General features: G+C 40.3%; 1 protein-coding gene across 2 annotated transcripts in view; it reads left to right on the top strand.

The window, feature by feature from the left end:
- Nucleotides 1–275: 275 nt before the first annotated feature.
- Nucleotides 276–25275, top strand: part of Usp28 (ubiquitin specific peptidase 28) — a 43841-nt gene continuing 18841 nt past the window's right edge. The window contains exons 1-13 of one of the 2 annotated variants that reach the window (XM_013009814.1): nt 276–338; nt 3659–3736; nt 6005–6137; nt 8577–8682; nt 10084–10243; nt 13483–13569; nt 14643–14780; nt 15569–15642; nt 16369–16445; nt 19249–19397; nt 21287–21414; nt 22639–22734; nt 24616–24795. In XM_013009814.1, coding sequence (XP_012865268.1) covers nt 324–338; nt 3659–3736; nt 6005–6137; nt 8577–8682; nt 10084–10243; nt 13483–13569; nt 14643–14780; nt 15569–15642; nt 16369–16445; nt 19249–19397; nt 21287–21414; nt 22639–22734; nt 24616–24795 — 1421 coding nt within the window. In that variant the 5' untranslated portion in view covers nt 276–323. Of the gene's footprint in view, nt 339–3658; nt 3737–6004; nt 6138–8576; nt 8683–10083; nt 10244–13482; nt 13570–14642; nt 14781–15568; nt 15643–16365; nt 16446–19248; nt 19398–21286; nt 21415–22638; nt 22735–24615; nt 24796–25275 lie in introns of both variants that reach the window. The other variant, XM_013009816.1, reaches the window with a different exon arrangement.

Below are 25275 nucleotides of genomic sequence, written 5' to 3'. Positions count from 1 at the left end.
GGTGTGTACTTCATGCAGCAGTGTAGTTAGAACAAGTTAATATTTAAATTTGTTTTTCCGCGAAGTCCAAGAGAAACAGTGAGTAATAACTATAACCATCCTAATGAATCTAGTTTGTCATTGTAAAACTGATATTTAAATGTGTTGTATTTGTCAGGACTTGGGGTATGGGTAGCTTAGTTCTATATGTGTATCAGGAGCATAGCATAAGCCTTGTGGAATCAGTCTTAGAGCTATCTTAGATTTATCTTTATGTTTTGCTTTTTTTGAGACAGGCATTTGGTATGTAACCCAGGCTGGTATTGAACCTATCCTTCTGCCTCATGCTGGGAATACAGGTGAGCACTACCATGCCCACCTATGATTTTAGTTATTTATTTATTTAGAGAAAAGTCTCCATATGTAGCTCAGACTGTCCTCAAACTCATGATTTTCCAACCTCAGCCTCCTCAATGGAGGGATTACTTGCTTGGCTGATTTTATCTTTTGGATTTTTTTCCCCCAGAAATTGGGGTTATGGGGAGACCGGACTGGAGTTTGAACTCTTTGCTAGGTTGGGATCTACCACTTGTACATTTACTGTCATCTAGTGACAGACAGGATGTAGTTGTCACTAGCTCCACACTCTGAATGTGGTCCTAGCTATTCCTCCTATGGCCAGCATAATCAGTCACATGCTCTGTTAGCACTACATGGTTCTCTTGGCATTTTAGGTACACTTTGCCAGGCGACCATGGCTCACACCTGTAATACTAGCTACTCAGAGGCTGAGATCTGAGGATCACAGTTCAAAGCCAGCCTAGACAGGAAAGTCCCTGAGACTCTAGTTAACTATCCCAAAAAGCTGGAAGTGGAACTGTGGCTCAGTGGTAGGGTGCTAGGCTTGAGCAAAAAGCCCACTTGAAGCCCTAGGGCTGAGACACACACATATTCACACATGCAAAAAGATTATATTTGCAGCAGCATTGAAAGAAAAAAAGAATAGAGAAAGAGACATGGAGACAGAAGAGCAAAGTATAAATTTGATTTTCTGTGCAGCATAATGTTTATTACTAAAAGAATGAAGCTGGATGCCAGTGGCTCATGCCTGTAATCCTAGCTACTCAAGAGGCTGAGATCTGAGGATCATGGTTCAAAGCCAGCTGGGCAAGAAAGTCCATGAGTCTCTTAGCTCCAATTAAACACCAGAAAACTGGAAATGGCACTGTGGCTCAAGTGGTAGAGTGCTAGCCTTGAGCTGAAGAGCTCAGGGATAGTGCCCAAGCCCAGAGTTCAACCCTCCACAACTAACAACAAAAAGAATGATTCCTGTTTCAAGGTTTTCTATATAGCACCAATCAAATACTTTGTTACCTAGAGAGGAAGGTACCATAGGGTATTCAAGCTAGCTTAGTTTTTTTTTTGTTGTTGTTGGTCATGGGCCTGAAATCTGGGCCTCTGCACTGTTCCTCAGCTATTCAGCCCAGGCTGGTGCTCTACCATTTGAGCCACAGCACAACTTCTGGCTTTTTCTGCTTATGTGGTGCTGAGGAATCGAACCCACGGCCTCATGCATGCAAGTCAAGCACTTTACCACTGAGCCACCTTCCCAGCCCAACTAGGTTAGTTTTGATATTGAGAAATACACAGAATTGCCTGTCACAGGCCCCAGGCAGCACATTTGGGACATGGTTGTATTGTTCAACAGAAATGTGTCTCCTAGGACTCATGCATTGTGTCTGAGTTTAAGTGCCAGCAGTTTTTCTTAATTTATAACTGATGGCACCATTGGTGAGTCAAGTAGTTTTTATCTCTCTACTTCCTGATGGTAGCTTGCTTAAAACAGATTGTACTGCTGTTTTCTTAAACAGGAAATTTGTAAAGATACAAAGATCAAGGTCAAATTCAGGAATATGATGTTTGTTCAAAGTGTCTCCTATTTTCTTGTCTTCTCACCTACAGTTTTGTGAGGCAGGCTGAATCAAATCCTAGTCCCCTCTCCTTGCTAACAGTAACTTGGGAAGTGACTTCACCTTTTCATAACTCAGTGGTCTGTCATGTGACCATGATGCCTGTTTCACAGATCTGTTGTTACAGGGTTAAATGAATTAATAACAAAGTACTTAGAATAGTATCAGTAGCAGCAAACCCTGGTTGATCATAGGGCTTGAATGGGGCCTGGGTGCTGTCCCTGAGTTCTTTGCTCAAGGCTAGTGCTCTTCTACTTTGAGCCATAGCGCCACTTCTAGTTTTCTGTTCTTTACATGGAGATAAGTTTTCTTTTCTGCCCCATCTGGCTTTGAACTGTGGTCCTCAGATCTCAGCCTCCTCAGTAGCTAGGTTTATATTCATGAGCCACCTGCACCCGGTTTGATAAACTGTTTCTGTGTATGTGCATGCACAAGCTGATGCTGTCTTAAACTCAGGACTTCTGGAACTTTGGATCCAAATAGATATCTACATTTTTATACAGTTAAATCAAGTGGGATTACAATTCATTAGGAGAAATATCTCATAAAAAATTGACATGCTATTTTTCAGTTTTTTGCCAAGGCTAATTTTTAACACCTGTTATTCTGGTATATTCTCCCCTCCCCTCCCCACAGTGACTGGCTTTGAAGACTGCTAGTCTCAGCACTCAGCAGGGTGTCTTCCCATTTCTGGGCTCTGACTGTAGCCTCTGACCAGAACAAGAACTATGTGAATGCTTTTTGAGGACTGGAGAGGGGTGTTTCAATTAGTTATTCCTACTTGTGGATACTTACATGTTGCATTATGGGGCCCTCAGCTGTTGAAGAACAGGGGATACTGTTTCTGTTACAGCTGGCAGTAAATGCAGGCTGTCTCTCAGACACAGTTGAAGTTAGTGGCAAGACATCAAATACTGAATAAGGACTGAATTCTAGCATAACCTTTGCTAAGGTAAATCTAGAATTAGATTTCTTCTCTCTGAATTAATTTTCAGCTATATTGTTGTCAGTATTCATTTAGAAGATAACTGGGTCTCCAATTGGGCCAGCCAGTTGTTTTAAAGTGAACTGTAGATAAGTTGACTACTGTGTCAAATGAGAGAAGATGCACGGTGAAGATTTGAGGCTGAAACAGATCATAAACTCAATAAGCGTATCTGGAAGCTAACCAGTTAAAACATTCCATAGCTCATTCTTCTGAATTTATACTACCTACTACTTGAGAAAACTCCTGCTTTAGCTATACTTTTGTTACCAAACCTTAACTTTTAAATATTACATTAGTTATACTGATCATTTGTTAATTACATGATTGGAAACTTAATGTCAGTGAAAAATGACACACACCAATGGCATGTGCAGTAAAGCTTAAAATAGATGCTCTTCACATGCACACGTGTTTTATGATCTGTGACCTATTTATGCTTTGCCTACACAGAGGAAAACCTGATGCACTTTAAGCGACCATTAGGGCTGAAATACTACATAAAAATGTTTTTAGATTCATATTTCTTTCATAAGTGCCTGAATTATCTTCCATAATTAGATGTTGAAATGAGTAATAGATTTGACATTTTAGAATTCATCTGACCATCAGTACCTTGTTAAATGGAGCTTGTTAAGTTTAAAGACCCAGGCTTTCCTATCCCTGTGTATCCAAGTTTACTTTCTGACTGACATGTATCTGTTTTGGTTTTCCTCAACTACAGAGCTGCCAGATGCTGTTAAATCAACTGAGAGAAATCACAGGCATTCAGGATCCTTCCTTTCTTCATGAAGCTCTCAAGGTTGGTTTCCAGACTGCTCTTACTCAGAAGGCTTTAAAACAGTTGTCCATGCCATAGCTTGTCAATGGAAGCTATTTTTAATGCTACAAGAATGCATTGGGACAGAAGCTCTTCACGTCAAATGGCCCAGCTTATTTAACCTGTAAATTGTAAGGAGTGAGGGAAATCTGCAGGGTTAAGGAAATCAAGAGTCATACTAACCAATTTCATTAGCAGATTTTATATGGATCCCGATTGAAGGCAACAAACCATACAATATTTTAGACGGGAGACTTTGAATTGCTTATTGTTTATTAAAAAATTACTAATCTTAAGGTATGATGGAGTAGTTTTAAGGATTGTGGATTATAGTTAAAAGGTACATTATGATATGTTGACCAATAAAATGCTAAAATGCTTAGGATTTACTTCAGATATCTAGGAGAGGGGAAGGCAGGTAGATAAGACCAGACTGCTTATAAATGAGTAATTGTTAGCCGAGCACTGGTGGCTCACGCCTGTAATCCTAGCTACTCAGGAGGCTGAGATCTGAGGATCGCGGTTCAAAGCCAGCACGGGCAGGAGGGCAGGAGAGACCGTGAGACTCCTATCTCCAATAAACCACCTGAAAACCGGAAGTGGCGCTGTAGCTCAAGTGGTAAAGCGCTTGCCTTGAGCTGAAGAGCTGAGGGACAGCGCCCAGGCCTAGAGTTCAAGCCCCACGACCGACAAAAAAAAATAAAAATAAATGAGTAATTGTTGAAACCAATTGAGATGGCATTATGAAAAGATATTCATTCTGCTATTGTATATTTTAGAGATTTTTATTTTTTATCTTTAAGTAGTTGTACAAAGAAGTTCCCATTCTGCAAAACAGTATATGAGTACAAAGTATCTGACAACATTGTCACCCATCTCTCTTAACCCATGAGATTTTTTTCTAATAAAAAGCTAAAAACACATATATCACTACTATAGAATATGGCTCTACTGGTTATTTACTATGGAGGCTGACTTCATTTGGAATCAGTGTTCATTACCGTGCCTTAAATATTTTGTGAAATCGAGATCTTTGGAAGTAAGACAACACATTTCCTGCAGGATTCATTGTTTACATGTTGTGGGACATCCAAGTATAGCGGTTACTTTCTGTAACTAGGTATTTGACATACCTTTAAGTGTATCCAGTGCACCGTCTTTGTTCCTGCCCCTTTTGTACTGGGGTTTGAACTTAGGGCTTAATTCTTGCTAGGTAAGCAGTCTACCACTTGGGCTACTTTGATATAGTTATTTTCCAGATAGGCCCTCTCTTTACCCATGTAAGCCTTGGACCACAATCTATTTTCCCCCTCAGCCCTGAGAGGAAAATATGAGCTTTCCTCTAGGAAGAAGTCCAAAGTAAGGCAGGGTTTTTTGTTTGTTTGGGTTTTAGTATTTTTTTTAATGCTAGTACCAGGGCTTAAACTCAGGGCTTTGTACTCTTGCTTGGCTCTCTTGTTCATGCCTGGCTCTCTACTGCTTGGGTCATCCCTCTAGTCTAGCATTTTGATGGTTAATTGGAGATGGAGCCTGGCGCTTTTCTCTTCAGGCTTGCTTTGACCCACAGTCTTCTTATCTCAGTCCCCTGAGACTCTAGAATTACAGGCATGAGCCACCAGCACCCAGCTCATACCACAATCCTATCTATACCTTCCGCATTGTGGGATAATACAGTTGTACCACAATGCCCCTGGTTAAAAATGGGGGAAGGGGGCTCCTGGTAACTTTTTTTTTTTTTCCCCCAGGCTGGCTTCAAAGAGTGATTTTCCCAACTTTTAACCTCTGAGTATCTGGTATTAAAGGCTTGAGCCATCAAGACTGGTCTTTTTTTCTTTTTCTTTTTTTTTGTTTTTGGTCGTTCATGGGGCTTGAACTCTGAGCCTGGGTGCTGTCCCTGAGCTCTTCAGCTCAAGGCTAGTTCTCTACTACTTGAGCCACAATACCACTGCTGGTTTTCTGTTGGTTAATTGGAGATAAGCGTCTCATGGACTTTCCTGCCCAGGCTGGCTTTGAACCATGATCCTTAGATCACTCAGCCTCCTAAGTAGCTAGGATTATAGGCATGAACTACCAGCACCTGACATGGCCTTACTTTTTAATTCAACCTCTGTTGTATTTTAGACATACTCAATTTGTCATCAAGGTACTATGCAGATATCACTAAACACAAAGACAAAAATCACACATGCTCTTTACTTAAATTCTCTGATGCTTTCCTTTTGAGATTTCTGCTATATTTTCTCCTCTTAGGCTAGTAATGGTGACATTACCCAGGCCGTCAGCCTTCTCACTGATGAAAGAGTAAAGGAGCCCAGTGAAGACACTGTTGCTACAGAACCATCGGAAATAGAGGGCAGTGCTGCCAGCAGAGAAGTGTTAGCAAGTAGGTGCTGCTCCCATCCCTGTTCTTCTCCAAGCTAGCAGAAAACAGCGCAGAGTGTGTGTACTTCCCCCTCACATCCCTCAAAGAGCTTGCTGTTGAGCCATCACTGTATGCCAGGCACAGTTCCAAGCTTTGAAGTTTTCTTGTCATGTTCTTCTTTTTCATATTTTCTTTTGAGACGAAGTCTCTATGTGTAGCCCAGGGTAGCCTGAAACTCCTCAGCTTGCTTGTGCCTGCCAATTGCTACCTGTAAGATTACCAGGATGCGTCAGTATGCCTTAGTTTTTGTTTTTTGTTTTTGTTTTCCAATTGTTGGGGGTCTTGAACTTGGCCTGGAGGCTATCACAACTTTTTCACTCAAGGCTAGCGCTCCAGCACTTTGAGCCTCAGCACTACTTCTGGTTTTCTAGTGGTTAATTGGAGATAAATGTCATGGACTTTCCTGCCCAGGCTGGATTCTAAGCAAGATCCTCAGATCTCAGCTTCTTGAGTAGCTTGGATTATAGGTGTGAGCCACTAGCCCCCATCTGACTTAGTCATTCATTAGTACTTATTCAGGGAGCACCAATATTGTGCTAAGTACAATTGCTTCTCTGCCTTCATGTAGCTTATGTTTTACTTGCGGTGGGGGTGGGGAGATCAACAAGTAAATGTAAAAGTATTAGCCTATTACCAGGGAGAGAAAGGAAGAAAGAAAGAAATGGAAGGAAGGCGGGGACTGTGTTTTAGATAGAGCTCAGCTTGTAAGAAGATGCAAGGCAGGGGAGGGAGTAAGTCATGTGAGAGCCAAGGGTGGGAGTGGGTGTTGCTTTATCAGCTTGCTGAAGGAGCTGCCGGGAGGAGAGAACTGAGGCTGGGTGAGTGTAGAGGCACTGAGCCCTTGGAGGGATAGGAGGCGGGTCATGCAGGGCCTCCCTATGTATTGGCTTTTACTGGGAACCCAGTCGATAGCCATTGGAGAGTTGGGATCAGAAGAACAGTGTAACTAGTTTCCATTTGTTGAGGCCTTTCAGATTGCTATGTTGTGCATAGGAGATGAAAGAGGGTGTAGTGAGGAATACAGAATGGTCAGCAAGCCGAGGCTGTGAGGAGGCTACCATACATTACAGTGCATGATGGAAGCTTGGGCCTGGCTGCAGTGCTGGAGAGGTGAGAAGTGCTGGTCTTTGGCTGTATAGTACTCTTTAGATAAAGGCAATGGGTTTGGCGTACAGAGGACAAGCAGGCTATGAGAGAAAGGAGTTAAAGATGATGGTATGCTGGGTCCATTGGTTCGTACCTGTAGTTTCAGTGCTGAAGAGGCAGCGATGGGAAGATCTAGAGTTTTTGGCTGGCTTGAGATGGGAAGAGATCAGTTTTGATACTATCAGATGTGTAGGCAGAGGTGTCTGTAAGGCAGTAGAATCTCAGATGAGCAGTTTATGCAAGAAACCTAGGCGAGAATAGGTAAATTTGCAATTGTGGTGGTTGATAAGTAACACTGGGAGCCTGATAAACTCTCCAGAGAAGCAGGCTCAGAAAAGAGAAAGTTCCCTGACTTAGCACTGCATGCTTTGCTTCTTATTATTCAAATGGATGGAGAGATAGATTTTTTTTTTAATACAGATCTTGCATTCGAGGCTGGTCTTTTTTTTAAGAAATGTATTATTTCACCATTAAGTGTAGGTTTGTTGTGGGATTCTCATGGGTGGTCTCTTTCAGACTGAGAATATTCTTTTCTCTTTAAAGTTAGCTTGGAGTTTTTACCTAAAAGTTAACAAATATTTTCTTCAGTTGCAATTGAAATGATCGTGATCAGTTTTAAAAACTGTTTAGTGATATAGTTTCCTAATATTAACTCAGCATTCTTACAGTTGACTTGGTCTTAACTTGGAAATTAACTTGGTCTTAAAAGTAATCTTTCTTTTACAATATTGTATTTGCTAACATTTTGAGGTTTTGTATCTTTTGGTCATGTGTGAGCTTGTCATTTTTCCTTTCTCTTAGCTATTCTTAACTAGTTTCTGTAAGCATGTACTGGGTGTCCAATAAACTCACTTAAAGTGTGTTAAATAGGTTCTCCATTCTCTAGATGAGTTCCGGATTCAGAAGTTCTTCCTTAAATGTTCTACATTAAGCGGATATTTTATAGAGCCTATAAATAGAGGTGCAAGTTATATTTTTGAGTTTGTGGAAGGAGATTACAGAAAGAATATTTGATTTGTTGCATTTTACTGGCTTATTTCTCTACTGTTGGTCAGTGTAAGGTTACAGTGTAGCTATAAGTTATTCGTTTGACTCAAGGACAGAGTAGTACAATTGTTCTTGCACAAATGTGCCATTGTGGTAAGAGCTTAGGGAGTATATCTGATATGGGGAATGTTTTTACTTTTTTTTAGTCTGCAGACAGAGAGGCAGTTTCTTGCTTGTGGACTAATTAAATTTCTATTTATTTTAAAGAAGTAATAGACCTTACTCATGATAACAAGGATGACCTTCAGGCTGCCATTGCTTTGAGTCTTCTGGAGTCCCCCAAAATTCAAGCTGATGGAAGAGATCTTAACAGGTTATTCCTTTAATTTATAATATTTGTGTGTAGCTCAAAGTAATAGTCTGGAAATGCCCATCAGGGTCAATTATGCCAAGCTTTTTTAAAGGTACCTGAATAAAATCCCTCCCTTCCTTCTTTCCTTTCTCCCTCTTCTCTCTCCACCTCTCTCTCTCCTTCCCTAGCTCTTTCCCTCTTCTCTCTACCTTCCTCCCAGCCTTACAGTCTTCCTTTTTTAAAAAAATAAAAAATTGAATTGATTATGGTACTATGGTTTGAATTCAGGGTTTTGCACTTACTAGGCAGGTTCTCTATCAGTTGAGCCATATCCCACCCCTTTTCTTTTTTTGAGACAGGATCTTACTATGTAGCCCAGGTTTTGCCTTGAACATGTGATCCTCCTGCTGCCTTAGTACTAGGATTATGTAACTAGGAGCACTGAATAAGATTTAAGGAGGAACAGTACACACTAGCCTACTTTACTCTTTGGAGTCAGTTTTGAAAAAGCCAAATATACGATGGTCTTATCGCAGTCTACAGTATTTTGTTGTTTTGTTGTTTTTTTATGGTTTGGGAGTTTGTACTCAAGGCCTTGAGCTTGCTAGGCAACCTTCTACCACTTGAGCCATGCCCCTAGCCTTTTTTGCTCTGGTTATTTTTGAGGTAGTGTTGCATTTTGCCATAGTCTGAAGTCTCAATTCTATCTCATCAGAATCCCAATAGTAAAAGTCTCTTGTGAAACAGTTATTGTTTCTGTTTAAACTTTGCTTTTTACTTACATTCTAATCTTTTTGGTGGTACTAGCATTTAGTTTCAGGTCTTGTTCTTGCTAGGCAGGCTCTACCTCTTGAGCTTCATCTGCTACCCCCCACTTAAACTTTTATCTTTCAGCAGCCACCAAAGCCATTGATTACACAGTAAATAGTTTCTAGGCATTTTGTTTTCTAGTAAATAAAACATTGCCAGAAAAACACACAGACTTCCAGGTACAAATAACAAAGAAAAGGTTTATTGTCAATAGAGACCAACCAGACCCCCCCTCTCACCAGAGGGAAGTACAGGCTATTGTCTCAGGTAGCCTTTTATAACCTCCTAGGTTTGGGAGATCTTGCTCCTTATATGGTTATAGCTGCCCCAAAGGTGTGCCTTCAGGTGACCCATATGACCTGTGAGGTTTAGGTGATCTTGCTGCCTTATATGGTTATAGCTGTCCCAGAGAAGAGTCCTCTCAGGTGAAGGGGGTAGAGGCTAATCATTTACTGCCTTTACTAAATGGGCCTAGTGTTGCCTTGGTAAAGAGCATGCTTTGAGAGGGCTACCGGGCCAGCATTTTATATAGTCTTGGAAAAATTGCTGACATCCTCTACACTGTTGTTAAACTATTTTTTGTTTTGACTTGTGGTTGTTGGCACAATATAGGATGCATGAGGCAACCTGTGCAGAAACTAAACGCTCAAAGAGAAAACGCTGTGAAGTCTGGGGAGAAAACCCCAATCCCAATGACTGGAGGAGAGTCGATGGTTGGCCAGTTGGGCTGAAAAATGTTGGCAACACATGTTGGTTCAGTGCTGTTATTCAGGTATGTTTTGTTTTTGGTCTTTACTAGGGCTAAACCTCAGGGCCCTGTGTTCTTGCTTGGCTTTTTTGCTCATAGCTAGTACTCTATCATTTGAGCCACATCTCCAGTCCAGCTTTTTTTGGCTGGTAATTGAAGGTAGAATCTCACAGACGTAAAAAAGTCATTCTGGGCTGATTTTACTGAGCCCTCCAACCTTTTGAGTAGATAGGATTATAGGTGTGAACCACCAGTATCCAGCTAGGTATGATATATTTTGTTTTTTTTTTTTATTTTTATTTTTTTTTTGTCGGTCGTGGGGCCTGAACTCTGGGCCTGGGCACTGTCCCTCAGCTCTTCACCTCAAGGCTAGCGCTCTACCACTTGAGACATAGCACCACTTCCGGCTTTTTTCTGCTTATGTGGTGCTGAGGAATCGAACCCAGGGCCTCATGCATGCAAGGCAAATGCTCTACCACTGAGCCACCTTCCCAGCCCAAAGGTATGATATATTTTAGAGACCAGTGGTGCCTTCTGAAAGTAATTTTGTAGTTTATTTAATTCAAATGTGAAAATATAAACCTCAATAAAATCAAAAGTTTTATGAAACTGGTTTGTCTTTATTGTAGCATTCTTTTTTTTTTTTTTTTTTTTCGGTTGTGGGGCCTGAACTGTGGGCCTGGGCGCTGTCCCTGAGCCCTTCAGCTCAAGGCTAGCCCTTTACTACTTGAGCCATAGCACCATTTCCAGCTTTTTCTGTTTATGTGGTGCTGAGGAATCGAACTCAGGGCCTCGTGCATGCAAGGCAAGCACTCTTACCACTGAGCCACCTTCCCAGCCCCTATTGTAGCATTCTTATAGTTGATGTTGTGTTTTTTGGGATTCCATGCTCTGATGTCCAAAATGGGCAGTCTTGAAAATAAAATCTGTGGTTGTAAATATAATGAATAAGAGTTTAGGGTCAGCATCTACTGAATGCTGTTGAATGTAGACTGAAGTAGAGGTAGTAAAAGGGCTTTAGGTCGGGAAGTAAAGCATTCTTGAGGTATTGAATAGAACAAACCTGTAGGATTTGGTGAACTGTGTATATGCGAGAGAGTTGAAGAAGACTTACAGGCTTTTGAAATAGAGTGAAAAAGACAGATGTGTTTTTACAAATTTTTTTTGAGGTGAGGTGGACAAAACTAACTAAAAAACTAACTGGATGATTAACTGGCTAAATAAACTTACAGGCTGTATTAGTCTGTAATTGGTCCAGTAGAAAACAGCCAGGTGCTAGTGGCTCATGCCTATAATCCTAGCTACTCAGGAGGCTGAGAGCTGAAGATCATGGTTCAAAGCCAGCCCATGCAGGAAAGTCCCATGAAACTTACCTCTAATTAGCCACCAGAAAACTGGAAGTGATGCTGTGGCTCAAGTGGTAGAGTACTTGCCTTGAGCTGAAGGGCTCAGGGACAGCACCCAGGCCCAGAGTTCAAGCCCCACGACCAACCTCCCACCACCCCACCCCACCCCACCCCACCCCCCAAAAAAAAGGAAAAGAAAAGAGAAGGTAAGATTGGAATTGCTAAAGGAGATATAGTAGGGATGCTAGGAAGGTCTAGCTAAGGGGAGGTCCAGGAGAGAACACGTCAGATTGGAGAAAAGTATTACAAGTGAAGAAATCCAGAGTAACAGCCCTAAGGTATGAATGGGCTTGATGTGTTCTTAGAACATCGAGGAGTCCTGAGTGGCCAGACCTTAAGAGCAATGGGAAGACTCACTGCAAATGACATTCCACATGTGGTGAGGAGTTCCAGAAGGTCGGGCAGAAGCCATTGCATTTATCTTCTTGATGTGATGGTGGCTTGGACCATAGAAGTAGAGAAGTATTTGGATTCTTGTTTTTGCTCAACCCTGCTCTGTCTGTCTGTCTTGTACTGGAGTTGGAACTCAGGGACTTGCACTTGATAAGAAGGTGCTGCACCTCTTGAGCCATGCCTCTTGCCCATGGATCTGTGGTATATTCTGAATACGGGGCTTAAGATATCCTCATGGGTGTTGACTGATGTCACCTTGGAACATGGCAGAACTTGGAATTGGAAGGAGAACTGTTAGCAGGTTAAGTACTCAGTAAGCTTCTGTGTGAGCTTAACTTCAGATGTATTAAGGAGTTGTCAGAAGAACCTGTAGCAAATGAGTTGGTAGATGGGGAGTTCTAGAGACAGGGAGATCAGGTGAGCGGTGGTCTAAGCAAGCAATGAAGGCCTCTGTGAGCTGGAAGAGCAGTGATGGTTTAATGGCGAGATGGAGAGGCGGTAGTAGGGATGGGGAGTAGATATAAAACTCCACTGGTGGAGTTGAAAGACCATGGGGTTTATTGGATGTGAATGCCTAAGGAAGGAAAAGATGAGTCCTACTGATGCTTTGAACTTTGGTGACTGGGGGAAGGGGATGAGGAAGAGGAGGAGGAGGATGTAAATCATACAGAGAAGTGGCCAGCATTTGGTAAAGAACCATATTGATAGTGGGTCATATTAGTTTGCAGTTTTGTGGTTTTGAAAAATAAAGGCATCTTGGGGGAAATTAGCGTTCAACAGAAGTGATGAATTTAGAAGTGACGAGATTATGGGAGGCTACTGAGAATATGAAGCCATATACTCTGGAGAGTATTATGAGGGTCTCCAGCAGAGCAGGAATAAAAGTGTGCTGTATAAACCCATGAGCTGGGAGGAGGAGAGAAGGGACAACTGAGGGCCAGAAGCATGCAGCTCACCCGGCCCTACTAGCATGGGCAGTGTCATGGGCCCAGGTACACCTAACCCTGTTGGCAAACTTGCTGAGCAAGTGCTGTGCCACTTGAGTCATGCACCCAGTTCTTTGGTTGTATTTTGGCCTGTACCACAATCCTTTTATTTATGCTTCTCATGGGATGAGAGGTATGTGCCCCCATTCCCAGCCTACTGGCTGAGTTGGCCTTGAACTGCAATCTTCCCAATCTCTGCCTCCAGAGTTACTGGGATTATCAGCAGGAACTACTGTATCTTTCAGTATTATTTTAATAGCAACATAATCGTCTATCGTAGAAATGTAGTAATTTATTTAATCCTCTTATAGGCTTTAGATTATTTCTTTTTACCTAATAGGACTAACATTCATGAATAATAGAAGTAGATTTGTTAGGTTGACAGTGATATACTTAGAAAATAAATACTTCAGATTTCTTTTTATTTTTGCTGTAGTTATTTGGAAAAACAGTTTATGAATTTCTTTCTTCCTTCCAGTCTCTTTTTCAGTTGCCTGAATTCCGAAGACTTGTTCTCAGCTATACTCTACCACAGAATATACTTGAAAACTGTCGAAGTCACACAGTAAGTGGATGCTTGTTGACTAAAGATGATAACCATTTCTTTTTTGCTGGTCCTAGGGCTTGAACTCAGGGACTGGGCACTGTCCTAAGCTTCTTTTGCTCAAGGCTAGCAGTCTACCACTTGAGCCACAAAGCCATTTAAGGTTTTTTCTGGTAGTTAATTGGAGATAAGAATCTCACGAGCTAGGCGCCGGTGTCTCACACCTGTAACCCTAGCTACTCAGGAGGCTGAGATCTGAGGATCGCGGGTCAAAGCCAGCCTGAGCAGGAAAGCCCCTGAGACACTTATCTTCAATACACCACTCAGAAAACTACAAGTGTGGCTCAAGAGGTAGAGTGCTTGCCTTGAGCTGAAGAGCTGAGGGACAGAGCCCAAGCCCGGAGTTCAAGCCCCATGATAGACAAAAAAAAAAACCAATCTCACAGACTTTGCTGCCAGGGCTGGCTTTGAACCATGATTCTCAGATCTTAGCTTCTTGAGTAGCTAGAATTATAGACGTGAGCCACCAATGCCTGGCTCCTTTTCATTTTTTAATTGTTCTTTTTCCTCAGTGACATGAGATAAAAATTTGTAAAAATATAAAATTAGAAATAAAAGTAGAAAAACAGTTCCAACAGAGTGTGTTGAGCTATTTTACCAGCTTAGCAGTGTGCTCCTGTGGGGTGGGACACTCAGAATACCTGTTCTTTGTGTGGCATCCAACTCTCTACCATTGACTGCTCAGGCCAAGTAGTACAGAGCAGATGACCTGATATGGAAGCCAGAATATAATCTCTTTCCAGCAATATAACCCTAGATTTCACTTTAGTGTAGTGTATCCTCTAACAGGATGGAGACAGCTTCAAAAAATGGACCTTTCTGTCTTTTCTCTTGGCCTCTCTGTAGTTACCCTTTAGGGTAGAGAAACCTCTACACAGGCAGTCCTTACCAGAGTCGCTGGGTGTAGTTTGTGGCCTCACCCTGACCTTGATTTGGACACATAAGAATTAGTGATTACTGACAACTTTTCTCTTTATATGGTCTAATTTTCCAATTAAGATGTTACAAGAGTCATATAGTCATGTTTTCTACAGGAAAAGAGAAATATTGTTTTTATGCAAGAGCTTCAATATTTATTTGCTTTGATGATGGGATCAAATCGAAAATTTGTAGACCCTTCTGCAGCCCTGGACCTGTTAAAGGGAGCATTCCGGTCATCAGAGGAACAGCAGGTATGAGTTGGAAGGAAGCATTACTGTGATGTTATTTCAATATTGAAACAAGCTGAGAACATGACTAAACAGGTCTGTGGATACCAGCTTTTGCCCTGTATTTTGCTTTTACAGTGGACAGAAAGAGGAGAGAGTACACATGTGCATGACAGAAGGAGAAGGGAGAGAGTGAGCTAAGTAGAGCTGGTGTTCTGAAGAGAGGAGGAAATGTTACACTTAGAGACCATTGAAGTAGAAGGGAGATTGAAAAAAATGTTTTAACCCACCATAGCACAGGGTCACCCAGAAAAGTGCATTTCTTTGTAGAGATCCTATTTTCAGACCATGGAAACCTGAGTTCAGCAGCTTTTCTGAGCACTTTCTCTTTTAGCCATTAATGCTTTGCTCCTTTGGCCTCCTGTTGACACACAAAACCATGCCTTGCAGTTGGGTCAGTTCTTCCTGGATCCAGTGCTCTTGAAACATTTTATGAATGTTCTCTCTCTTCATTCAGATCCCTCATTGTTCTGGAGGATCACAATCTGTTTGTAGCACCTGTTTGGGAAATTTGGAGTGGTAGTTCTAGTTTCCTTCTCAGGAGAACTTAATCAGGTTGCCCAAGTACACATTGTGTTATGTCTGCAGTAGCTTGGTCCCAGTTTTTCCTCTATCTTCATCATGTTTGGTCCTGCAAAAGGAATGCTTTCATACCAGTAGACTCTTAATTCATTATTGGGATTTAGGACAAACTTTCACTTTCCTACAAACAACATTGTATCTAACTTACACAATTTGTGCCTCTCTTGTAGCAAGATGTGAGTGAGTTCACACACAAGCTCCTGGACTGGCTGGAGGACGCGTTCCAGCTAGCTGTTAATGTTAAGTGAGTGTTGAGGGTTTGTTTCTGCATCCTTCTGACTCATGGTGACCTCTGAGAATACGGTATGGGAGAAAGCATTACTGGTTTTAATCAGACCTACGGGTGACCATTGAGCTATCATTGTGTATTCCCACTGCTTTAGCTTTCCCCTCCTTTGTGTGAATATACATCCTTTAAACCTCAACCTTTTTACTAATCCCCAGGACCCTAGCTATTAATTCATTAAAATCCTAGCCACTGCTGTAAATTATATTTGAAAACAGGTAGATCAGTCAAGGATGAAATCTTGCATATGTGAATGCATGCCACTGCATTTCATCAAGGTCACTCATGAGGTCTGCTTGAATGTGCTGAGGATGGGTACTATTCATTTCAGTCACTGCAGAAAAGAAGAGCCAGGAATGCCTGCCACCCGCACGTAATAAGATCCTGAGAAATTTCTTTAAATAGTTTAACTCTGAGTTCACAAAATAATATCCTAAAATGGCTTTGCAAAGAGCACTTTACACAGTTTAAGGGAGCTTATAGAATGAAACCTTTTACTGCATTTTTATTGTTGCCACTCAGAATATTTTGAGCTGATTTGTTTGTTCTACTGTAGACTGTATCTGACTCTGTGCTTGATGAGAATGTACTGTTTTTATGTTTGCTTAGGTTTTGTCTGTAGCACATATTTGATCCAGATGATACATCATTGTCTCCCCCTTTTTTTTCTTTTGGTAATAGCAGTAATCCCAGGAACAAATCTGAAAATCCTATGGTGCAGCTATTCTACGGGACTTTCCTGACAGAAGGGGTTCGTGAAGGTAAATTCTGGCTCTGCAGCCATATTTGCATCCTTCTGTCCTTCCAGAGAGGCAGTGAGATAAATAATTGGAGAGTCCAGCACACAGGGACTGCCTCTTAGGATCTGTGTGGTTGTGGTCGAAGTATGGGAATTTCTAGATCTTCAGTTTCTTCCTCTGTAAAGTGGGCACAACCTGTATGTAAAGTTGGTATGTAAAGTTGTCTAACATCTGCACAGCCAAATGTAGTATTCATGTCAGATATACATGATATGACTCAGTTTTCTCTGTTGCCTTTTCCGATGCAAAACCTAATTTTAAAAGAGTTTATTGAGTCAAACTGCCAAAAATGTTTTTCTGTTCTAGAGCTTTGTTCAAGCTGTGTGCTGAACACAATTTTTATATTTATTTTTTATGTTGCTAAATATCAAACTATCAATTTATTATGATTAGATCTGAAGAACAGATTGAAAAAAAGCAAGTATAAAAATACCTGATTTTTAAAAATTTCATAAATACCTAACATCCTAAAGAAACATGTAGACAAGTTTCTACATTGCTTAATGAATTATTCCCAATCTAACAGTTATTAGATTGAGTATATGAGCTCCATATAAGGTTTCATTCATTACTTTAACTATTATTACTGATGGAGCAAAGAGGGACAGTTTTTCAACTATTATATTCATTTGAAACAAATTGACAGGTTCAACCACCTTTCATAAAAGCCAGCAGCCTTTTTTTTGTTTTTTTGTGGTTTTTTTGGTTAGTTGTAAGGCTTGAACTCTGGGCCTGGGCACTGTCCCTGAGCTCTTCAGCTCAAGGCTAGTTAGTTCTCTACCACTTGAGCCACAGCGCCACTTTCGGTTTTCTGTTGGTTAATTGGAGTTAAGAGTCTCACAGACTTTCCTGCCCAAGCTGGCTTTGAACTGTGATCCTCAGATCTCAGCCTCCTGAGTAGGTAGGATTACAGGCCTGAGTCACTGCTACCTGGCCCAGCAGCATTTTTAATATCATCAGGTAAAATTTGGCATAAGCCCTTAATACCTTCCTCACAATTTTTACTTTATTTATTTTTATTTATGTTTTTGCCAGTCCTGGGGCTTGAACTCATGGACCAGGCTCTGTCCATAAGCCTGTCTGTGCTCAAGGCTAGTGCTTTACCACTTGAGCCACTGTGCCACTTGCAGCTTTTTCTGTGTATGTGATACTGAGGAATGCTTCCTGCATTCTAGGCAAGCACTGTACTACTAAGCCACATTCCCATTAACTGGAGAATTCTGAACAAATAGAGCAAATACAGGATCACCATCTACCATGACCCCAATGTCGATCCACAGTCATCTAGCCTTATCTAACCCATGCCTACTCTTACTCTGATAGTCTTTTACTTATTTAAATTTATTATCTATTTATATTTGGTATCATGGATTGAATCCATAGTTTTATGTTTGGTGGCCCATATATTCTACCACTGAGCTATACTCCAGCCCCTGATGATCTTTTTGTAACATAACCTAACACTACTACTCAAAAAAACAGGACTTTTTTTGTGTGTGCTAGTACTGGAGCTGGAACTCAGGGTGTTGTTGCTGTCTCTTAGCTTTTTCGCTCAATGTTGGTGCTCTACTCACTTGAGCCACAGCTCTACTTCTGTTTTTTTTGATGGCTTATTGGAGAAAAGAGTCTTATGGACTTTCCTGCCCTGTCTGGCTTTGAGTTAGGAAAGACATGTTCATGATTTGTGTTTACATGGGTAATGGGGCTTGAACTCAGAACCTCATGCTGTCCCTTTCTTTTTCAGTTAAGGCTGGCACATCATTTGAGCCACACCTCCACTGATCTACCTCCACTTTGTTGGTTAATTGGAGATAAGAATCTTATTGACTTCCCTGTGCAGGCTGGCTTATATCTGTAATCCTCACATCTCAGCCTCCTGAGTAGGTCGAATTATTGGTGTGAGCCATTGGCACCCAGCTAAAAATAGCATTTTTTTTTTTTTTTTTGAGTCTGGTCGTGGGGCCTGAACTCTGGGCCTAGGCGCTGTCCCTCAGCTCTTCAGCTCAAGGCTAGCACTCTACCACTTGAGCCACAGCACCACTTCCGGCTTTTTTTCTTTTTGCTTATGTGATGCTGAGGAATCGAACCCAGGGCCTCATGCATGCAAGGCAAGCACTCTACCACTGAGCCACCTTCCCAGCCCTAAAAATAGCATTTTAATATCAAATACCTAGTTAGTTTTTAAATCCTTAGTGTACAAAAAAAATAAAACTTTCTAATTAGTTAGTTTTCATGATCCAGTTGTGATGTATTTGTGACTGATTCATCTTTTAGGTCTTTTCAACAGACCTATAGGCTCCATGGACTCCATCCTTTTTTCTTTGACACACATTTTCGAGACTGGCTTGTCTGGTCTACCCCAGAGTCTGACATTTTGATGCTTACATTCCCATGATGCATATTTAACATTTTAATATAATTCTCACTACTCTTTCAAATTGGTAACTAGAGTAAAGTTGGGTTTAGTTTAGGTAAAGCTTCTCTTGGCAAGACCATTTTGCAGATGTCAGGCAGGTCTTTGATCAGAGGTGCACAGCTGGTTCTGTTGTTGCCGTATCTGCACCTGTTACCTCCATGTGCCTGTATCCACTGGTGCATTTGAGGCCCTCATCCAGGCCTGTGTTCATTACTAACTAGTTTTCAGGAGACTCCTGAATTTTAGAATATATTGTCTTCTTGGAGCCTGAAAGTAGGTGATAGATATTTTCAATGTGGATGTTATTTCTTAAAGTTATTTCTTGAAGTTGTCTCTCTCTTTGCCTAGGAAAGCCCTTTTGCAACAATGAGACCTTCGGCCAGTATCCCCTCCAGGTAAATGGTTATCGCAACTTAGATGAATGTTTGGAAGGGGCCATGGTGGAGGGTGATTTTGAGCTTCTTCCTTCGGATCACTCAGTGAAGTATGGCCAAGAGGTAAGGTGGATATTTTTACTTACTCTGCCAATAACAAAGCCAGTTTGCTAGGAATGAACTTATAGGCACATGCTAAGTAACTACACTGAATGGAATTTGAGTTTGTCTTAAGTCTCACAGTATTTACAGTTAGTGTGTCTTGGTGCTTTGATAACTAAATTCTTGACTGAAACTATGAAATTGAGTTGATCATGTAAAGGTTATATGCTACTTCTGATGTTGTAAGTATGATCAAGTTTCTCTCTTTCTGTTGAAGCCTACCTGTACCTGAGTAGGGAGAACCCACTGCCTCCATATTTTCGGAGGGTAAAAGTACAGTGATTAACTCCTATGGTATGCCATTTAGAATATTTTCCCTATTATAGTATATACTGTTCTCAATTGTAAATTCTGCCTTTGCTTTTACACTTTAAATTTTTTGTTTATTTATGTGGGGTTTTGTTTTTGTTTTTGTTGGGTTGGAAACAAAGTGCGGGGGGGAGTTAAAGGGAGAGGAAGGGTATTTGTCTCAAAATTACCATAGGGCAAGAATTTGTGACTAGCATTTGTTAGTATAATTGCCTGCCCTACAGTGCTTTGATCATATATTTTGAGGCAAAATTGTGATGCTCAGGAAGTCTGTTGAAGGATTATAATAGGAGAAAGAAGTATTATTCTGTTGAATTAAAATGGGGAGTCTGGGGCTAGGGATGTGACTGGGTGATTAGCACTTCTCAATAGGTACAGGACTTCTTGGATTGCTTCTTCTAAAGGAAAACAAATTAACCAACCTAACAACAATACAAATAGGTAGCTGAACTGGAGCCTTTTGAAAGTCCATTATGTCTTGGAATATGAGAAGAGCTTCTGCCTCCTCAACTTTTCAAGGGAAGAACTAATTCCTAAGAGGAGGCATATCACTGTACAACCCAGTGGATTTTCTGATGATAGAAGAAATGGGCACTAGCTACTCAGATCTCAGTAGTCAAAGATGGAAACTCTGTTAAAACAAAACAGAAACAAATATAGTTGTTTATTTAGATTTGACTCTGAAGAAGTCAAATAGGCTGTCCGGATTCACCATGCTGCGCCAACTGGGTATCTGAATGGAGCACTATTTGTTGTATCTTTGGTAATAAAAGCTGTTCAAGGGAACCTGTGGCATACAGGTAAATTGAACCAAAATGCCTTTCCTGGTATAGCTTTTTCTTACCTAGGATCCTTGACAATTAATAAACTTTTTTTTCTTTGATAGGTCAGTATTTTCTTTCTTGAAACTGAGTAACGGTTAACCTGCAATTGAAGGACAGTCCACTTGACTGGCTTTCTTATGAGACATAGCTACATTGGAGAGCAGGGATTTTTTTGGTCAGAAATTTGAGGGATTAAGAATTCATGAGATTATTTTTGTTTCCTTATAGATGAAAAGGGGATTCCAATTATGGTTAACAAAGTATAAATAAACAGCGCATAATTTATATACAGTGTTGGTCTTTTTAGATAATTTCTGGAGATAGTTAAACCCTTAATAGTGCCCTTTAGATTATTATTTCCAGTTCTTTGATTAGACTCTCTGTTTTCTTCAATATTTGAACCTCTTGAACACCGATAACTCATTTAGTGAATGAGTTGTGTAGATGCTTGGTCCATTCACATATTGAGAGTAAGGACAATAGTTAAATAAAATGTTGACTGACTCGTAAATTTAGAGTCTTGAGTACAGTCTAATCATATTCTCTAATAAACTGATTCTAAGTGTGTATTTGCTGTATGGGATAAAGATGTTGTAAATTTGATTTGAACGTTATTACCAAAAGACTATAGTTTGGAGACAGAGATTTTAAATGTAGGTCTTATATTACTCAAATCTTTCTTTTTCTTTTTTTCCTTCATTTATATCCTGGACATAGCGTTGGTTTACAAAGCTACCTCCAGTGTTGACCTTTGAACTCTCTAGATTTGAGTTCAATCAATCTCTTGGGCAGCCAGAGAAAATTCATAATAAACTGGAATTTCCTCAGATTATTTATATGGACAGGTGAGTCCTTGGTCCATTGTCTTCCTGATGTAATGCAGCAGTAGAAATAAGCTTACACCCAATATGTCCTGTGTAGCAATCATCTGGTGATCTGAATAATAGGCTATTTGGAGTCTGTGGTTCTGGGTTGGAATTCCAGAGGCTGTATTTCTAAGAAGTTCCCAGAGTCATGTTAATGACCCTTCTGAACCCTGGATTACAACTTGAATAACTAGGCTTTAGGTGGATGCTTTGCTTCTCTGGATGGGGCCAAGGCTATATGTAGAGTAGCTGGTGTATAGTTTTTATTGTGAATTCTATCTGTATTCCTAGGGTAGTGGTGGTGGGAACCCAGAGAGACATACTGTATAGAATTTTAACCCTATTAAAGTCACTATTATTAGGCATATTGCTAATGAGTTTTGACAAATGTAAACACCACCACCACCACAGTTATGATAGAAAACATTTCTATCACCCAGAGATTCCCTGTGCCTGCTTTGTGATTTTAGGAATATAACCTAAGGAAATTGGACTGGCCTACAGTTATAGGCCAACTTTTCTAGAGCTACAAGAAAAATTATTGGCTTTTTAAAAAAATATTTGAATCTTTCAGTAAAGAGTCTTTGAATCTGCGAACATGGTGCCTATCCACTTATTTAAATCTTTGTTAATTTCTCAGAGCAATAATTTTTGATGAAAAGTCTAGTGAATATTCCATTAAATATATATATATATATATATCATGGTTTTGATGTTTTTATAATGTCTTTGAATTTTATTTTCTATTTGTTCTTTATATGCATAAGAACATATCTCTTTCCAAATTGACATTGGATCACTGGGCCAAAATTTTCTAAACAGCTAGTGTCATCAACTAAAAGGCAGCTCTTGAGCATGGCTCAAGTGATAGAGCTCTTTCTTGCTGCACAAGCCTTGAGGCCCTGAATTCAATCCCTAGGATCACACAAAAAGGAGAGAGAGGAGCTTTACTTCTTCCTTTGTTCCTTTTTCTTACCTTATTAAATTGACAATACCTTCAGTGAAACAGTGAATAAAAGTGAATGAGTATATCCATGCCTTGTTTGTGATTTTAAGAGGAATGTATCAGTCTTTCACTATTAAGTATGATATTAACTGCTTTTCACAGATTCTCTTTATTTGCTTGACGTCTCTTTGCATCCCTACTTGTAAGACTTGTATCATGTTTTGAAGAATAAATATGTGGGATTACCATTTGTTTAGGTACATGTACAGGAGCAAGGAGCTTATTCGAAGTAAGAGAGAATGTGTCCGAAAGTTGAAGGAAGAAATAAAAGTTCTTCAACAAAAATTGGAAAGGTACGTTTGTGAATACTTTTGCATTTAGAAATATAGAAAATAGCCGGCGCTGGTGGCTCACGCCTGTAATCCTAGCTACTCAGGAGGTTGAGATCTGAGGATCGAGGTTCAAAGCCAGCCCAGGCAAGAAAGTCCATGAGACTCTTATCTCCAGTAAACCACTCAGAAAACCGAAAGTGGCGCTGTAGCTCAAGTGGTAGAATGCTAGCCTTGAGCTGAAGAGCTGAGGGACAGCGCCCAGGTCCAGAGTTCAAGCCCCATGACCAAGAGAAAAGAAAAAAAAGAAATAGAGAAAATAAAGAGTAGAATATTGTTAATTTGATTATATGTAAACATTAATTCATAGTTGGATGTGGTGGTTTAGGTCTGAAATTCTAGCTACTCAGGAGGCTAAGACATGGTTTCAAAGCCAACCCAGGTAGGAGAGTCTAGGAGACTCCATTTCCAGTTAACCAGCAAAATGGTGAGCTGGAGATATGGTTCAAATGGTAGAGTACCCTCTGCAAGCCAGCAAGCCAAATGAGAGCAAAAGGCCCTGAGTTCCAGCCCCAGATGCACTTAAAAGAAATAAGTCACAATTTACCACCTATAATATTTTATATATAAAAAAAAAACAAAACGATTTTTTTCCTAGGTTTAAAGTAGCCTTATTCATAGGTAAATAATAGTCCCCAGGGACTGAAGTTACCCAAAGTCATACCATTACTTATTATGATTACCAGTAAGTAACACAAGTTCTGATTATACATATCTTTCTTACTTTTTCTACTCCCCTACTGTCTTCTTCACAAACACAAAAGAGATGACTATTGTGATGTTCCACTGTAGGTCTTAGAAGAGCAGTGCTTAAGGTGATGCTAATTGATTAAAGGGGCTGGTATTTTTGACATATGGGAAGTCCTTTCTTATAGCAGAATCTTTGCTTTTTTTGCTTGTTTTGCAATTGCAAGTTCCGTGGATATGGGCTAATATCCTTAGTAGGAGTCAGTGTGATTTCTTCCTAGTCTAGGTAAACATTTACAAAGGAAATCTCCTTAATTATCAGTTCTTTTTCCTCTTTAGATTTCCTGCTACATCAATCCCAGCTCTACTCCATTATGAGCTCGTTTATTAATTGTCCTTGAGAGGCCACAATTCCCTCTCAGGTTCCAGGTGGCCCCTGCCCCCTACATCCCTTGCATCTTCCTCTCCCCCAGGAAGGTCTTCTCTAGTTTGTATTGTGACCTGTTATTCACCATCTGAGTAGAGACAAAGGTGAAGACCAACCCAAGAATTATTTTATAGAACCCTAAATTCATTAGTGTTTTACTTTATACTGCTAGAAACTTTTAGTTATTTTTATACAATCAAATATACCCAGCAGGAACAAGCAAGACATGCTAGCTTGTTCAGATTTTAAGATAGAGCATGGGAGTATTTTCCTTAGATTAATATTTTTTAACAAATAACTTTAAAATTCTGGTGACTTTATTTTTTAATATACTTGAAAGGTTACACATATCTGCTTGTACATGTGTGAGACATTGCTGGGAAAATCTACCAGAACCTGTTAGTTGAGTCTGTTAGTGAGTAGAACTGAGATGGGTGGAGTGACTTTCTTGGTTTATAGTACATTTTTATATTGAATTTTCTTAGCAAATTTACCTGCACTACTTTCATTGTTTAAGAATAAAGCCATTCACCATTTCTGCTCTAAGATAATGTTATAATATTGCAAATAAGTTTGATTTTTGTTTGGTACTGGAATAAGAATCCTATTAACTACTCACTGTATGCCTTTATGAATAAACTTTTTGACTCTACTAAATGATAGTTCTTTTTGTCAAGTCTTCAAATGCACACAGACCTGAGCAGTAGAGCACCACTGTCTTTGCTTCTTAGGTATGTGAAGTATGGCTCAGGCCCTGCTCGGTTCCCACTCCCAGACATGTTGAAATATGTTATTGAATTTGCCAGTACAAAGCCTGCCTCAGAAAGCTGTCTGTCTCAGAGTGACACACACGTGACTTTGCCACTTCCTTCAATGCACTACCCAGTTTCTGATCTGACATCCAAGGAAAGGTAATGAAAGTAGATTTTTTTTAAATGTCTATTCTTTCGCATGTGTTGAACTATCCTTGCATTCCTAGGACAAAACCAACTTGACCACATATTGTTGAGTTCAGTATTGTACTAAAAATTTTTTGTATCTACATTCATAAAAGTATTCATGTATGTAATAGCTAAGTAAAGTACTACTATCCATCAATATCCATGAAGGTAAAGAGTTTTATGTTAAAAAGAACCCTGTCAGCCAGGCACCATTGGCTGATGCCTGTAATCCTAGCTACTCAGGAGACAGATCTGAGGATCATGGTTCAAACCCAGCCCAGGCAGGAAAGTCTGCGAGACTCTTATCTCCAATTAACCACCAGAAAACTGGAAGTGGCGCTGTGGCTCAAGTGGTAAAGTGCTAGAACTCAGGGACAGTGCCCAGGCCCAGAGTTCAAGCTCCATGACCAACAACAACAAAAAACATCATTCTCCCCAATTTTTCATATC

Source organism: Dipodomys ordii, unplaced genomic scaffold (assembly GCF_000151885.1).
Source record: "Dipodomys ordii isolate 6190 unplaced genomic scaffold, Dord_2.0 Scaffold10, whole genome shotgun sequence".
Lineage (NCBI taxonomy): Eukaryota > Metazoa > Chordata > Mammalia > Rodentia > Heteromyidae > Dipodomys > Dipodomys ordii.
Note: the sequence above shows the minus strand (reverse complement) of the source record. Positions and strands in the feature narration are given on the sequence as shown.